Raw genomic sequence first — 16,434 nt, 5'->3', positions numbered from 1 at the left:
CAGTGTCAAAGGAGCAGATTGTGAGCATGCTAGAACAGACAGTACCCATTCACAGTCCAATAGCTGTTTGGAGGCATTGACTCGTGCCATTACCTGATACTCTGAACAAGTGCTGCAGCAAGTACTAGTCTGAAGTACTTCTCTCCAGTACATACGTAGGAGTGTACAAGCTCGACCAAAAGTGTAGGCGGGGCAATAACCAGTCACCATAGCACTTGTGGGACTGGGAGAGTATGGCAGAGCGCTGTGTGCGAGATTCCTTGGGCAATGTGTGCTTGGGTGCGCTGTGGAAATGTCTCAATGTAAAACTGTAACACTAATTCGGGTCGCACAAAGATGTATTGCCCATCACTAATCGCAAATACCAAAGAATCGCCAAAACCCTGCTTATTACAAACCCAATACTGTGACTCAATCACCTGAAAAGGCAATACTGATTGAGGTTAAGTTTCCACTGTTGCATGCAGTTATTCAACAATCTCACACAATCTGGAGTTCATTTGAGTGTCATTACTGGCAGAAAACCAAAACACTTAGCAAATAGAAACTTGCATGAAATTAGTTATTTTTTATATATATATATATATATATATATAAATATATATATAACAAACCTAAAGGCACTGAATGTAAACCTCTTTGTTTCAGTTGAGAATCAGCACCTTTAACACAAGTGAAACAAATATCAAGTGACGTTTCCCCACCCCCCCCCCCCCCCCCCCCAAAATGACTGGCTGCCTTGTTTAAAGCACAATGGTTTTGGCGATTGTTGAGTTCTGCAGGTCCCAACCCAGTTACCAGACACTTAACTAGGTAACCACAGTACGGTTTGCCCTGATCTGGATGTTGTCTGATCAAAAATCACATTCATGGTTGGGTAAAATAGAGCGCAAAAATAATTAGACTTCGGTATACTGTATGTGTGTGTGTATATGTATGTGTATATACACATACACACACACACATATATATTTATATATATATATATATATATATATACACACACACACACACATATATATATATAAATATATATATAATATATAAATATATATATAATAAAAATATCTCACTCCTGATTGAAGCACGAGTTTGACAGGAATGGGCGAGGTGGAGTTCTGCAGGCTGAAGCCCAGGCCTCAGTAGAACACCTTCAGACAGCTCCTGGGAGAAGGCTCTGCCTACAATGTACATGAAACTAGATGGAGATAGCTAGACGGAGAGTTGACAAGGTGCTTTTTTGCAAGATACTCCAGAGTTCAATATGTTACTTCCATTTTGCATGAGGGTCTATCATATTTTGCACGAGGGTTGCAGTCTCTAGTTCTGTGTAACACGACTAGAGGTTTGAGAGAGACATTCCAATGCTCTGTCGAAATGCAACTCTCCGCCCAGCGTTTCATTGACGGCACGTAGTGCTGAGTTGAGACCCTTTGCTGAAGAGTCTGTCGGCAGATGCATGGAGAATCGCGCAGTTGTCCAGTTATTCTACACCATCCATACTGTGCCGTAGGACTAAACTGCGCCTTGGGTATGGGCACTCGTGTTGCGATCGGTTTTACTGAGTATACTGACTGAACGGAGCATAATAATTTTTAGACAGTTTAAAAAAAATAATATTAAAAAAATCCCAGCTCCAGACCCAGCTACCTCCCATCAGTGAGTGATCTGGACAAACGGGTTTCTGAACAGCTCCTCTGCTGATGGCCTTTGCTTTGCATCCACAAATATTTTCTTCAGGAAGTCCCTGCAGTGATCGGAAATGTGAGACGGCAGCTGGGGGTTTGTCGGCTGAGTGGCGATTTTGAAAATGGCAGCCATAGCTTCGTACTCGGCCCAGGGAGGTTTCTCTGTGAGCATCTCCACCACCGTACAGCCCAGACTCCTAGACAAAGGCAAACAAAAGGACACATTGTGATTGTGGGAGGCACAGGCTTCTCAGCAAAGAGAGCACCGATTAAAGAATGAAAGGAGGAAATAAAAACAATGTTGGAAATACTCAGCGGGTCAGGCAGCATCCGTGGAGAGAGAAACAGAGTTAACGTTTCAGGTCGATGACCTTTCATCAGAACTGGAGAAAGTGCTAACAGCTCCACCTTTATCCAATTCTGATGAAAGGTTATCGAGCCCTGGGAAACATGGCCGCCCAGTGTTAAATTTAAATCAGGCTCCAAACTGCATTGTGGGACTCCCGAGGGTTAAATTACAAGGAGCATTTACACAAACTAGGGTTGTATGCCCACCCTGGAATTTAGATGATTGAGGGTTGATTTGATCAAAGTTTTCAAGATATTAAGGGGAACTGATAGGGTAGATAGAGAAAAACTATTTCTGCTGGTTGGTGACTAGCCTTATAATTAGACCCAGGCCTTTCAGGAATGAAGTTAGGAAACACTTCATTAGAACTGGAGCAAGTGCTAACAGCTCTCCCTTTATCCAATTCTGATGAAAGGTTATCGAGCTCTGGGAAACACGGCCGCCCAGTGTCAAAGGGTGGTAGAAGTTTCTAACTCTCTTACGCAAACAGCAATTGATGAGAGATCAATTGTTAATTTTAAATCGCGATTGATAGATTTCTGTTAACCGAAGATATTATTATATAGGGAAATGGCGGGCAAGAATGTAACATAATAAGAGCAGGAGCAGGTCATTCGAGCCTGCTCCGGCGTTCAGTAAAAGCATAGCTGATCTTCAACCCCAACTCCACCTTCCCACCCTATCCTCATATCCCTTGGTTTCCTTAGTATAAAAATCTATCGATCTCTGTATTGAATATACTCAAGGACTGAGCTTTCACAGCCCTCTGGGGTAGAGAATTTCAAATATTCACCACCCTCGGAGTGAAGACATTTCTTCTCATCTCAGACCTAAATGGCCGACTGTGACCCCTGGTTCTAGACTCCCCAGCCCAGAGGAAACATCCTCCCTGCATCTACCCTGTCAAGCCCCTTAAGAATTTTGTATGTTTCAATGAGATCACCTCTCATTCTTCTAAACTCTTGGGAACACAGGCCTAGTCTACTCAATCTCTCCTCATAGGATAATGCCCCCATCCCAGGAATCAGTCTAGTGAACCTTCGTTGCACTCCCTCTAAGGCAAGTATATCCTTCCTTAGGTAAGGAGACCAGAACTGTACACATTACTCCAGGTGTGGATTCACCAAGGCCCTATATAATTGCAGTAATCTTATACTCCAATCATTTTGTAATAAAGGCTAGCATACAATTTGCTTTCCTAATTACTTGCTGTACCTGCATGTTAACTTTCTGTGATTCGTGTACAAGGACACCCAGGTCCCTCTGAATACCAACATTTTCCAATCTCTCACCTTTTTAAAAAAAATATTCTGCTTTTCTATTTTTCTTACCAAAGTGGATAACTTCACAGCATACTCTGTCTGCCGTGTTCTTGACCATTCACTTAACCTGTCGATGTACCTCTGCAGCTTCTTTGTATCCTGCTCACAACTTACTTTCCCATCTAGCTTTATATCGTCAGCTAACTTGGATACATTACACTTGGTCCCCTCATCTAAGTCATTGATATAGATTGTAAATAGCTGAGGCCCCAGCACTGATCCTTGCGGTAACCCACTAGTTACAGCCTGCCAACCCGAAAATGATGCGTTTATCCTTCCTCTCTCTTTTCTGTCCATTAACCAATCTTCAATCCATGTTAATATATTACCCATAACCCAATGAACCCTAATTTTGTGTAATAACCTCTTGTGTGGCACCTTATCGAATGCTTTTTTAAAAAGAACAAACTTGCATTTATATAGCGCCTTTCACGACCTCAGGACATCCCAAAGCACTTTACAGCCAATTTTGAAGTGTAATCATTGTTGTAATGTAGGGAATACAACAGTAAATTTGTGCAAAGCAAGCTCCCACAAACAGCAATAAGATAATGACCAGTAATAATCTGTTTTAGTACTGTTGGTTGAGGGACAAATATTGGCCATGACACGGGAGAACTCCCTTGCTCTTATTCGAATAATGGCGTGGGATCTTTTACACCCATTTGAGAGGCGGTTTAACGCCTGATTCAAAAGTCAGCACCTTCAATAGTGCAGTACTCCCTCAGCACTGCACTGGAGTGTCAGCCTGGATTTTGTGCTCAAGTCTCTGCAGTGGGACTTGAACCCACAACCTTCTAATTCAGAGGCGAGAGTGCTACCCACTGAGCCACGGCTGACTTCCATCAACAGGGATGAGAGCTGGCCTGAATCATAAATTGTTGTGATACTAATGCTATCAGATATGGCCAAAAATTGACCAATTCCCCTGAAGGCAGACCCTCAAATGTGTAAGCATCACAATTGTTCTGGCACGGTGACTATAGAGGTCAGTGTAGTCAAGCCAAGAGACAACAAATAAGGCACTCAGGCCCACCTCCAGTAACTAATTAACCCCACCCTATAGACTAACACAAACTACGCCCCTGATCTCAACACTCCACCCTATCCCATCCCAGTTGCCAACTCCAAATGATTCTACTCACACCAACTCCAAATAGCCATCCCCAGCCTCTCCCCATCGACTCCACGTAACCAACCTCCCCCTCGACTCCAATTAACCATCATCTCCAGCTTCCAAACAACCAATACTCCCCAGCCAGCCCCTGCCACTCCAACCAGTGGAAATCTCTGTGAGCGATGTCTTAAAATCAGTACCTGTGACAATGTTTCAAACAACCTCAATGACTTTGAGGTTCCAACCTGCTGTCTGCAGCTGTAAGGAGTTTTGGCAGCACCCAAGTAGTTGGGATCCGGATCAGTAGACACAATTTGACAATATGTATGTCCCATCACTAGCTGAAAGTCCACGCTCAGTAAAGACACATCATATAGTAGGTGATCTGACAATCGGAGAGTGATTGCTAACATGCCATTAACCACTCTAAAAAGTCCAGATGTAAGTGAACACATAAATCTAACACACAACCATGGCTTGTAGCTGCAGAGGACAGACAGCAAGGGAACCTGCCTGACGAGCTGGAACACTGGGCCAGTGTTCTTCACCATGTGGAAAATTCCTTTCAATAATATAGCAAAAACACCAACATATTAAATGTCACTTGAAATAACAAAATCATTTGGCACTGTGTCTGCTTCCCTGCCAGGTTTGCCTTTATCTTTACTGTACTCCAAGGGCTGGAACATGTGAAATCGGAAAATTCCACCCTATAAATAGCCAGCACACCACTTAGTCCTGGCCGGCTGCCAGCCCTTGGGTCTCCTGATGGGAATCTACCAATCCACCAAGACATTGCACAAGGAACAATATCAAAGCAAGCTGACCAAACGTGCAGATCAACCATTTTCTGTGGAATTATTCTAGACTACACAAGCTGCTGGGGCTGGGCTCCCCCTCTGCTGCACTTCGATAGTCTGCAGGCTCAATTCAATAAAAACACATACCAGGACTGGCTTGCAAAATCTGTAGTCACCTGTCTAATAGCTGCCCCATACATTGAGATCAAATATGGTCATGATATTCTTTAGTACAATTAAGCCAGGGAAAAGTGCAAAAGGACCATGTGGGAGGAAGGTACGTATCGATACAGTTCTATTTATACTGCTCAGCGAGCATCTGTTTAGTGCCGAAGTTGGGATTGTGCTGAACTTGGCATCAGGCACTCCCACTGCATCCCGTGTCACTCCAGAGCATCGCAGTAAGGTTGGAACATGGGAGCGATGCTATGGTGGCATGCATCCAACATACAGCACAGACTGGGTGGAAATCAAAATAAAACAGAAAGCCTGCGTAAGTTTAAACTTCACATTTAACTATACAGTTGCTCCTAAATACTTGTGCACGAACCATATATATGATCAATGTTCCCTCTAAGGTGCGGGGCCACGCAGTAATGGAAATGTACCGTGCAGCTGCTCACCAGCCTTTATATTGTACATATGGCGCGTGCACAGAAATCTAAATGGACTGCGCATTAAAAGAGACAGGCCACACAGAACAATGCGCAGCTCACAGGGAACATTGGATATGATTATTGTCAATCTCTGATTTCATTCAAAGCTAGGAGCTGCCTGGTAATGAATTGTACCCGTTAGTTTATATTGCCCCTCCTCGTTCTTCCTACCAAAATGTATCACTTCGCACTTTTCTGCATTTAACTTCATCTGCCACGTCTGCCCATTCCACCAGCCGCTATGCTCCTCACTCTTCACTATACTTCCAAGTTTTGTGTTTAATAACAATTGGCCAACTGTTATTAAAATGGTTCAAGACAGGTTGAGAAATGAGTCTATATGCTGCATTGTATTAGTGTCAGCCTAACTTGTGTTCAAGTCTCTGGAGTGGGCCCTGAACCTACAACCTTCTACGAGTAGCTTTCAATAGGCAAGTGGATATAAACTTAAAAAGGAAACATTTATGAGGAAAGAGAGCAGGGGAGTGGGACTAAAAGGAACGTTCTTTCAAAGAGCTGGCACAGGCACAATGGACCGAACGGCCTCCTCCAGGGTGTATGACTCTGCGATTCTAAGGCAAAGGTGCTACCACTGAGTCATAGCCAACACTGTGGATCATTACTTCATATAAGGGTTCAAGTATTTCTTTAGTAAAACTGCAGATACTTCAAATAACAGCTCAAAAAGGAGGATACTTAAATTTACTGGCCAGCTAATAAATTAAAGGCGGATGAATTTTTAAATCTTCATAATAGATCCCAATACATAAAATGAGGAAATCTCAAGTTAACAAATCTTTTGCATTCATTAGTCACTTTTAATGATTTAGCATTAGAAATGCAGTCAGGTCTGCACATAAAACACAGCACCGTTCATTGTTTTACCACCTAATGCAAGCCCAAGCTCGGGAACAGCACCTCATCTTTCGTTTAGGCACTTTACAACCTTCTGGACTCAACATCAAGCTCAACAATTTCAGACCATAACCTCTGCCCATATTTCTCCCCTTTCCTTCTTTATTTAAACACCCCTCTCCCCCCTCCACGATCATCATTTTTCTCTTCGTCTCTTATGGCAGCTGGTAATTATCCTGCCATTCACACCCTATCCAGACTAACCTTTTTCTAACTTCTGCCATTACTATCTCAAGTTGGTCCATCGTCCCTTTTGTCTCGCTAATCTCTCCTGTCTTCCACCCCATCACAAACTTTCCCATTTGTTCTTTCCTCCTCTCCCCCTTTCAGTGCTCCTTAAGAATCTGTTCAGTTCTGATGAAGGGTCAGCGACCTGAAACATTAACTCTGTTTCTCTCTCCACAGATGCTGCCTGACCCACTGAGCATTCCATGTTTTCTGTTTTTATTTCAGATTCTAGCATCCGCAGTATTTTGCTTTTGTAATGTAAGCCCACCTTTAGTTTCCCATCTCCCAGTAGGCTTTCCCATACCATGCACCATCCTGATTACAGATTGGTTCTCGAGTCTCTGATGTTCTCCAGGTTGCTGGGAGCAACAGGTCAGTTGCTCTCATTACTTATACGCACATATTCACCTGCTCTATGCTCTCCCCCCTCAACCTTCTCCAAACTTGATGTACGAGAGCTGTCGCATCAGAATGAAAGGCAGCGCTGTTTGGATCAACCACAGACTATCACACCGCCTCCATACTTTTAAAACAGGGGACAGCAGTAACTGAAACAGATTGCAATTACAGGAGCTTAAATGTTGCATGCTGGAACTGGGCAGAAACGGCATCTGACATTGCTCAGTCAACTGAAGTTATTGAGGTTTCTGTGTCAACCGTGGCTTCGTGGGTAACACTCTCACCTCTGCGTCAGAAGGTTGTGGGTTTAAGCCCCATTCTAGGGATTTGAACACAAATTCTAGGCTAATGCTCCAGTGCAGTACTGAGGGAGTGCTACACTGTCGGAGGTGCCGTTTTTCAGATGAGACATTAAACCAAGGTCCTGTCTGCCCGTTCAGGTGGATGTCAAGGATTGTATGACACTATTTGGAATAAGAGCAGGGGAGTTCTCCCCGGTGTCCTGGCCAATATTTATCCTTCAACCAACATCACTAAAACAGATGATCTGGTCATTATCACATTGCCGTTTGTGGCACACGGCTGTGCACAAATTAGCTACCGCGACTCGTACTTTACAGCAGTGACTACACTTCAAAAAGTGCTTCATTGGCTGGTAAGCATTTTGGGACGCCCTGTGCTTGTGAAAAGCTGAAATCAGAAATAACGTGTTGCTAACTAAAGCAGATACTGGCTGCAGGATCTGATCTTTATCAATTTATCTGGACAATATTTAAAACTATCTGGTGCACCATATACATTGTAGGTATTAAATACATGGAGGAGCTTTAGATTATGAATCCAAACAACAGTGTTGCTGCTGTTTGACTGCAGTTTGGATAGGCTCGCCTTTAGGTGGCGCTCCAACACTGGGAAGTTGAAAGACACCCACCTGAACCAGGACAGACTAACAAGATCAAACACCCATGTATGTGCCACAAGCTCCTGGTACTTGAAGCGTGGGCAGGAGCATTGGCGGGGCCCAGGCACAGCAGAGGTGCGGGAAGGACGTGGCGGAGTTGCAGCGAGTAATCGAGGCGGAGGAATCGTGACTGAGATTCAGTGGGTGATCGTGGCGGAGGTCCGGCGAATGTTTAGTGCGGAGGTGCGACGAGAGATCGTGGCAGAGGTGCGGCGAGTGTTTTGTGGTGGAGGAGCACAAAGAGATCGTGGCGGAGGTGCGGTGAATGTTTGTGGCGGAGGAGCGGCGAGAGATCATGGAGAAGGTGCGGCAAATGAGGGTACGGGGCCCAGAAGAGCCGAGGGCCCAGGGGCAGCATGGACCACACTGCAATGTGTGCGAGCAATGGGTCCGTGCAGCAGAGCAGGTCTCCAATTATCCTGGTGAACCCTTGCCACTGTCGGGCCCGTCTGGTGGCTGATGTGCTATGGTCACCACACGTTAAAAAATCCATGCACAGGCATCTTCCACCCTTCAACTGGAGTTCAGGACTGGAACATCGGGTCCTTCATTGAAACATCTGTGAACTCAGAAGCAAGTCATCCTCGCTCGAGGGACCGCCTATGATGATGATAGTACCTTTCAGTATGTCACCCGAGTGACAATCATTCATGTGTGAATTGAGAATTGCGTATTGACAGGTTATTCAATCACAAAGGATATCATACCATTTGCCCTCTTGGTGGACGTAAAAGATCCAAGGCCACTCTTTCAAAGAGCAGCAGAGGAGTCCTGCCCGGTGTCCTGGGCCCAATATTTATCCCTCAACCAACTTCACTAAAACAGATTATCTGGTCATTTTTCTCATTATTTGTGGGAGCTTGCTGTGCACAAATTGGCTCCCATGTTTCCTGCATTACAACAGTACTTTATTGGCTGTAAAGTGCTTTGGGATAGCCTGAGGCCATGAGGTACATGCTTTCTTTCCTTGCAGCATGATGATGATGACTACAGTGTCTACATTGGGCCAGCATTCGTGTCCAACAGCACACCTGGAAGGGGGGGTTGGGGGGGGGGGGGGAAAGAGGGGTGTTGCAGGAAAACCCCAGAGTTTTGTTAATTATTAAGATGAGATAGAAACCGGCCATTCGGCCCAACCAGTCCATGCTGCCGTTTATGCTCCACTCGAGCCTCCTCCCATTTTTCTTCATCTAACACTATCAGCATAACCCTCTGTTCCCTTCTCCCCCATATGCTTGACTAGCTTCCCCTTAAATGCATCGATACTATTCGCTTCAACCGCTCTCTGTGATAGCGAGTTCCACATTCTCTCCACTCTCTGGTAAAGAAGTTTCTTCTGAATTCCCTATTAATTTGTTGGTGACTATCTTATATTGATGGCCTCTAGTTATGCTCTTCCCCACAAGTGGAAACACTCTCTCTGTATCCACTCTATCAAAACCTATCATTTTAATAGGTCACCCCTCAGCCTTCTTTTTTCAAGAGATCCAGCCTGTTCATCCTTTCCTGAAAGGTATACCCTCGCATTTCTGCTTTCATCCTTGTAAATCTTCTCTGTACCCTCTCCAATGCCTCTATTTCCTTTTTATATTATGGTGACCAGAAGTATATGCAGTACTCCAAAGTGTGGTCTAACCAAGGTTTGATACAGGTTTAGCATAACTTCCCTACTTTTCAATTTTATACGTCTAGAAATAAACCCTAGTGCTTGATTTGCTTTTTTATGGCCTTGCTAACCTGTGTTACAACCTTTAGTGATTTGTGTATTTGTACTCCGAGATCCCTTTGTTCCTCCACCCCGAGACTCACTGCCTCCAAGTAATAAGAGACCTCCCTATTCTTTCTACTAAAATGTTATACCTCACATTATCTGTGTTGAATTTCATTTGCTAATTAGATGCCCATTCTGTAAATTTATTAATGTCCTCCTGTAATTTTTTGCCTTTCTGTTCCGTATTGACTATCCCCCCATTTTGGTGTCATCCGCAAATTTAGAAATTGTGGTTTTGATTCCAAAGTCTAAATCGTTAATATAAATTGTGAACAGCAATGGTCCCAGCACTGATCCTTGTGGAACACCACTACCCACCTGCTGCCACGGTGAACAGCTGCCCTTTACCCTTACTCTCTGCTTCTTGTCATGAAGCCAGCTAGCTATCCATTCTGCTACTTGTCCCCTGACTCCACATTCTATGACCTTGTTCATCAGTCCATTATCAAAGGCCTTTTGAAAATCTAGATAAATTACATCTACTGCATTACCCTTGTCTACTCTCTCTGTTACCTCTTCAAAAAATTCAATGACATTGGTCAAGCAAGACTTTCCCTTTTGAAATCCATGCTGACTTATATTTTTAGTTTCTAGATGTTCTTCTATTTTCTCCTTTAGTAGGGATTCCATTAATTTTCCTACCACCGATGTTAAGCTGACTGGTCTATAATTCCCTAGACATGTTCTATCCCCTTTCTTAAATATAGGTATTACATTAGTGATCCGCCAGTCCTCTGGTACTGCAGCTTTTTTAAACAAATTATTATATATGTGTAGTAATGCCTCTGCTATCTCTTCCCTAGATTCTTTTAATGTGTGGATGCAATCCATCCAGACCACTGCAGTCAGATTCAGGTGAATTTATAATGAGGAACAAAGAAATGGCAGACCAGTTCAACAAATACTTTGGTTCTGTCTTCACGAAGGAAGACACAAATAACCTTCTGGAAGTACTAGGGGACCGAGTGTCCAGTGAGAAGGAGGAACTGAAGGATATCCTTATTAGGCGGGAAATTGTGTTAGGGAAATTGATGGGATTGAAGGCCGATAAATCCCGAGGGCCTGATAGTCTGCATCCCAGAGTACTTAAGGAAGTGGCCCTAGAAATAGTGGATGCATTGGTGATCATTTTCCAACAGTCTATCGACTCTGGATCAGTTCCTATGGACTGGGGGGTAGCTAATGTAACACCACTTTTTAAAAAAGGAGAGAGAAAATGGGTAATTATAGACCAGTTAGCCTGACATCAGTAGTGGGGAAAATGTTGGAATCAACTATTAAAGATGAAATAATAGTGCATTTGGAAAGCAGTGATTGGATCGGTCCAAGTCAACATGGATTTATGAAAGGGAAATCATGCTTGACAAATGTTCTAGAATTTTTTGAGGATTTAACAAGTAGAATTGACAAGGGAGAACGAGTGGATGTGGTGTATTTGGACTTTCAAAAGGCTTTTGACAAGGTCCCACACAAGAGATTAGTGTGCAAAATTAAAGCACATGGTATTGGGGGTATAGAGAACTGGTTGGCAGGCAGGAAACAGAGAGTCGGAATAACCGGGTCCTTTTTCAGAATGGCAGGCAGTGACTAGTGCGGTGCCGCACGGCTCAGTGCTGGAACCCCAACTATTTACAATATACATTAACGATTTGGATGAAGGAATTGAGTGTAATATCTCCAAGTTTGCAGATGACACTAAACTGGGCGGCGGTGAGAGCTGTGAGGAGGACGCTAAGAGGCTGCAAGATGACTTGGACAGGTTAGGTGAGTGTGAAAATGCATGGCAGATGCAGTATAATGTGGATAAATGTGAGGTTATCCACTTTGGGAGCAAAAACACGAAGGCAGAATATTATCTGAATGGCGGAAGATTAGGAAAAGGGGAGGTGCAATGAGACCTGGGTGTCATGGTACATCAGTCATTGAAAGTTGTCATGCAGGTACAGCAGGCGGTGAAGGCAGCAAATAGTATGTTGGCCTTCATAGCTAGGGGATGAGAGTATAGGAGCAGGGAGGTCTTAGTGCAGTTGTACAGGGCCTTGGTGAGGCCTCACCTTGAATATTGTGTTCAGTTTTGGTCTCCTAATCTGAGGAAGGACATTCTTGCTATTGAGGGAGTGCAGCGAAGGTTCACCAGACTGATTCCTGGGATGGCTGGACTGACATATGAGGAGAGACTGAATCAACTGGGCCTTTATTCACTGGAGTTTAGAAGGATGAGAGGGGATCTCATAGAAACACAAAATTCTGACGGGACTGGATAGATTAGATGTAGGAATAATATTTCCGATGTTGGGGAAGTCCAGAACCAGGGGACACAGTCTAAGGATAAGGGGAAAGCCATTTAGGACTGAGATGAGGAGAAACTTCTTCACTCAGAGTTTTTAACCTGTGGAATTCCCTACCGCAGAAAGTTGTTGATGCCAGTTCGTTGGATATATTCAAGAGGGAGTTAGATTTGGCCCTTACAGCTAAAGGGATCAAGGGGTATGGAGAGAAAGCAGGAAAGGTGTACTGAGGTGAATGTTCAGCCATGATCTTATTGAATGGCGGTACAGACTCGAAGGGCCGAATGGCCTACTCCTGCATCTATTTTCTATGTTTCTATGTTTTATCCTCTTTGAGTTTGATTAGTTTATTGAATGTATCCCCACTTTTTATTTTAAATGTACTACTAATCTGATCATCCAATGTCATGTCCACCTGTTCCATCTCCCTGATAAATTCTGAAGCATAATAATTATTTAATATTTCTGTCATCTCTCTATCGTTACCTGTGGTATTATCCATTATACCCTTAATGGTCCTATTCCCATCCCAAACTGCCTTTTTTATTGACGTGCCTGTAAAATATTTTACTATTTTGGATTATGTTCCTTGATAATTTCATTTCATAGTCCTCTTTGCCTTCCTAATTGTTTTTTTTTTAATACTTCTCTCCTAAGTTTTTCATACTCTCCCTTGTCTATGTACTTAAAAAACCTCCCTGTAGGATGGAGGAGCCTCGTGTGGAGCATAAACACCAGCATGGACTAGCTGGGCTGAATGACCTGTTTCTGTGCTGTGAATTCTATGTATATGCATATACAGCCTCATCCAATCACGATGCGTGTCGCAGCCTCATCCAATCACGATGCGTGTCGCAGCCTCATCCAATCACGATGCGTGTCGCAGCCTCATCCAATCACGATGCGTGTCGCAGCCTCATCCAATCACGATGCGTGTCGCAGCCTCATCCAATCACGATGCGTGTCGCAGCCTCATCCAATCACGATGCGTGTCGCAGCCTCATCCAATCACGATGCGTGTCGCAGCCTCATCCAATCACGATGCGTGTCGCAGCCTCATCCAATCACGATGCGTGTCGCAGCCTCATCCAATCACGATGCGTGTCGCAGCCTCATCCAATCAGGATGGGTGTCGCAGCCTCATCCAATCAGGATGGGTGTCGCAGCCTCATCCAATCAGGATGGGTGTCGCAGCCTCATCCAATCAGGATGGGTGTCCCAGCCTCATCCAATCAGGATGCGTGTCGCAGCCTCATCCAATCAGGATGCGTGTCGCAGCCTCATCCAATCAGGATGCGTGTCGCAGCCTCATCCAATCAGGATGAGTGTCGCAGCCTCATCCAATCACGATGCGTGTCGCAGCCTCATCCAATCACGATGCGTGTCGCAGCCTCATCCAATCAGGATGCGTGTCGCAGCCTCATCCAATCACGATGCGTGTCGCAGCCTCATCCAATCACGATGCGTGTCGCAGCCTCATCCAATCACGATGCGTGTCGCAGCCTCATCCAATCACGATGCGTGTCGCAGCCTCATCCAATCAGGATGGTGTCGCAGCCTCATCCAATCAGGATGGGTGTCGCAGCCTCATCCAATCAGGATGGGTGTCGCAGCCTCATCCAATCAGGATGGGTGTCGCAGCCTCATCCAATCAGAATGGGTGTCGCAGCCTCATCCAATCAGGATGGGTGTCGCAGCCTCATCCAATCAGGATGGGTGTCGCAGCCTCATCCAATCAGGATGGGTGTCGCAGCCTCATCCAATCAGGATGGGTGTCGCAGCCTCATCCAATCAGGATGGGTGTCGCAGCCTCATCCAATCACGATGCGTGTCGCAGCCTCATCCAATCACGATGCGTGTCGCAGCCTCATCCAATCACGATGCGTGTCGCAGCCTCATCCAATCACGATGCGTGTCGCAGCCTCATCCAATCACGATGCGTGTCGCAGCCTCATCCAATCACGATGCGTGTCGCAGCCTCATCCAATCACGATGCGTGTCGCAGCCTCATCCAATCACGATGCGTGTCGCAGCCTCATCCAATCACGATGCGTGTCGCAGCCTCATCCAATCACGATGCGTGTCGCAGCCTCATCCAATCACGATGCGTGTCGCAGCCTCATCCAATCACGATGCGTGTCGCAGCCTCATCCAATCACGATGCGTGTCGCAGCCTCATCCAATCACGATGCGTGTCGCAGCCTCATCCAATCAGGATGGGTGTCGCAGCCTCATCCAATCAGGATGGGTGTCGCAGCCTCATCCAATCAGGATGGGTGTCGCAGCCTCATCCAATCAGGATGGGTGTCGCAGCCTCATCCAATCAGGATGGGTGTCGCAGCCTCATCCAATCAGGATGGGTGTCGCAGCCTCATCCAATCAGGATGGGTGTCGCAGCCTCATCCAATCAGGATGGGTGTCGCAGCCTCATCCAATCAGGATGGGTGTCGCAGCCTCATCCAATCAGGATGCGTGTCGCAGCCTCATCCAATCACGATGGAGAGCGCAGTCTCATCCAATCACGATGGAGAGCGCAGTCTCGTCCAATCACGATGGCGTATCGCAGTCTCATCCAATGACGATTGCATATTGCAATCTCATCCAATGACGATGCGTATTGCAATCTCATCCAATGACTATGCGTATTGCAATCTCATCCAATGACGATTGCGTATCGCAGTCTCATCCAATGACGATGCGTATTGCAATCTCATCCAATGACGATACGTATCGCAGCCTCATCCAATCCAATCCTTGCCTAATGTCCACACACACCCACTTTCTGAATAGTGATCAAGAGCAGGCTCCGCGTCTGACTTTTGTCCCCTTCTCTAGCCTAGGTGCACTGAGGGCTATTGGTCTGGTTTGTAAGATTCAGGGATACACCAGATGATGAGCCATCAGGATGAGTTCTGTGTTTTTTGTCTGATTAAATTAATCCAAAGCCTGTATGCTGCACATTTTGTAAAATATATCGAAAGACTAAAATACCTGCTGCAAATCATCGATTTAAACCAAGAGCCCTTCCATCAGGAGAGCTGAACAATATCAACCAAATATTTTACATGAATCTCCTCTCCTATAATCTCTCGTCTCTTGAAATGAGCAGTGTGAAGCACAGAAGCCAGTTAATGGCATGAAACATGTGGTGGAACACTGCTCTTTCATTATAGTCTGTAACTGTGTCTTTGCAGACTTGTTCTTAAATCATTTGGTTGGTAAGTGAGGCACAGAAGTGGAGGATTTAAGAAAGGAAACCTCAACTGCTTTTAATGTTGTAATTTGAAGATAGCCTGGAGAACTGGAGACTTCCCTGCTCTTCAACTGGTGCCACGTGATCTTTTACACCCTGACCAGCCAGGCGGAGTTTGGGTTTTACGTCTCATCTTCAAGTCGACACTTCAGATAGTGCAGCACTCCCTCAGTGCTGCACTCACTGTCAGCCTAGATTACATGCTCAAGTCTCTGGAGTAAGGCTTGAACCCACAACCTTCCACGTCAAAGGCATGGGCGCTATCATTGTCAATTCAGAGAGTAAAAGTTGTAGATGGATGTCGGGTTTGGTACAATAATGTACAGCACATGGATTCCTGGCTGGATGGTATGGGGAAGGGCAGGTTTACACATATTTACAGCCTGGAAAACAGTTGAAATAGTGGCCCAGGGCAGTGCAGTGTTAGATAGATCAATACTGTATCTGGTTTATGTAACAGGCAGGTGACTAGGACATGTATTCTTACCAAACATCCGCTTTCCTTCCATAGCCTTCGCCACTGATGACCTCTGGGCTCATCCAGTAAGGTGTCCCAGTGACTGAGCGGATCCCAGTCCCCGACATGCATATCGTCTGTAGCCGTTTGCTCGCTCCGAAGTCGCCCAGCTTCACATTCCCCGCAGAGTCTCGCAAGATATTGGCTCCTGGAACCAGAATTAACATATT

At 45.2% G+C, this 16,434-nt stretch overlaps 1 protein-coding gene across 3 annotated transcripts in view; it reads right to left on the bottom strand.

The window, feature by feature from the left end:
• Positions 1 to 734: 734 nt before the first annotated feature.
• map3k3 (mitogen-activated protein kinase kinase kinase 3) overlaps positions 735 to 16,434 on the bottom strand; it is a 170,075-nt gene continuing 154,375 nt past the window's right edge. For all 3 annotated transcript variants that reach the window (XM_070864088.1, XM_070864090.1, XM_070864091.1), the window contains exons 16-17: positions 16,235 to 16,412; positions 735 to 1,885 (exon numbers count right to left, since the gene is read on the bottom strand). In XM_070864088.1, the coding sequence (XP_070720189.1) occupies positions 1,657 to 1,885; positions 16,235 to 16,412 (407 nt within the window). In that variant the 3' untranslated portion in view covers positions 735 to 1,656. The remainder of the gene's footprint in view (positions 1,886 to 16,234; positions 16,413 to 16,434) is intronic.

This window comes from Pristiophorus japonicus, chromosome 21 (genome assembly GCF_044704955.1).
Source record: "Pristiophorus japonicus isolate sPriJap1 chromosome 21, sPriJap1.hap1, whole genome shotgun sequence".
Taxonomy (NCBI): domain Eukaryota; kingdom Metazoa; phylum Chordata; class Chondrichthyes; family Pristiophoridae; genus Pristiophorus; species Pristiophorus japonicus.
This window is presented reverse-complemented; position numbering and strand designations above follow the sequence as displayed.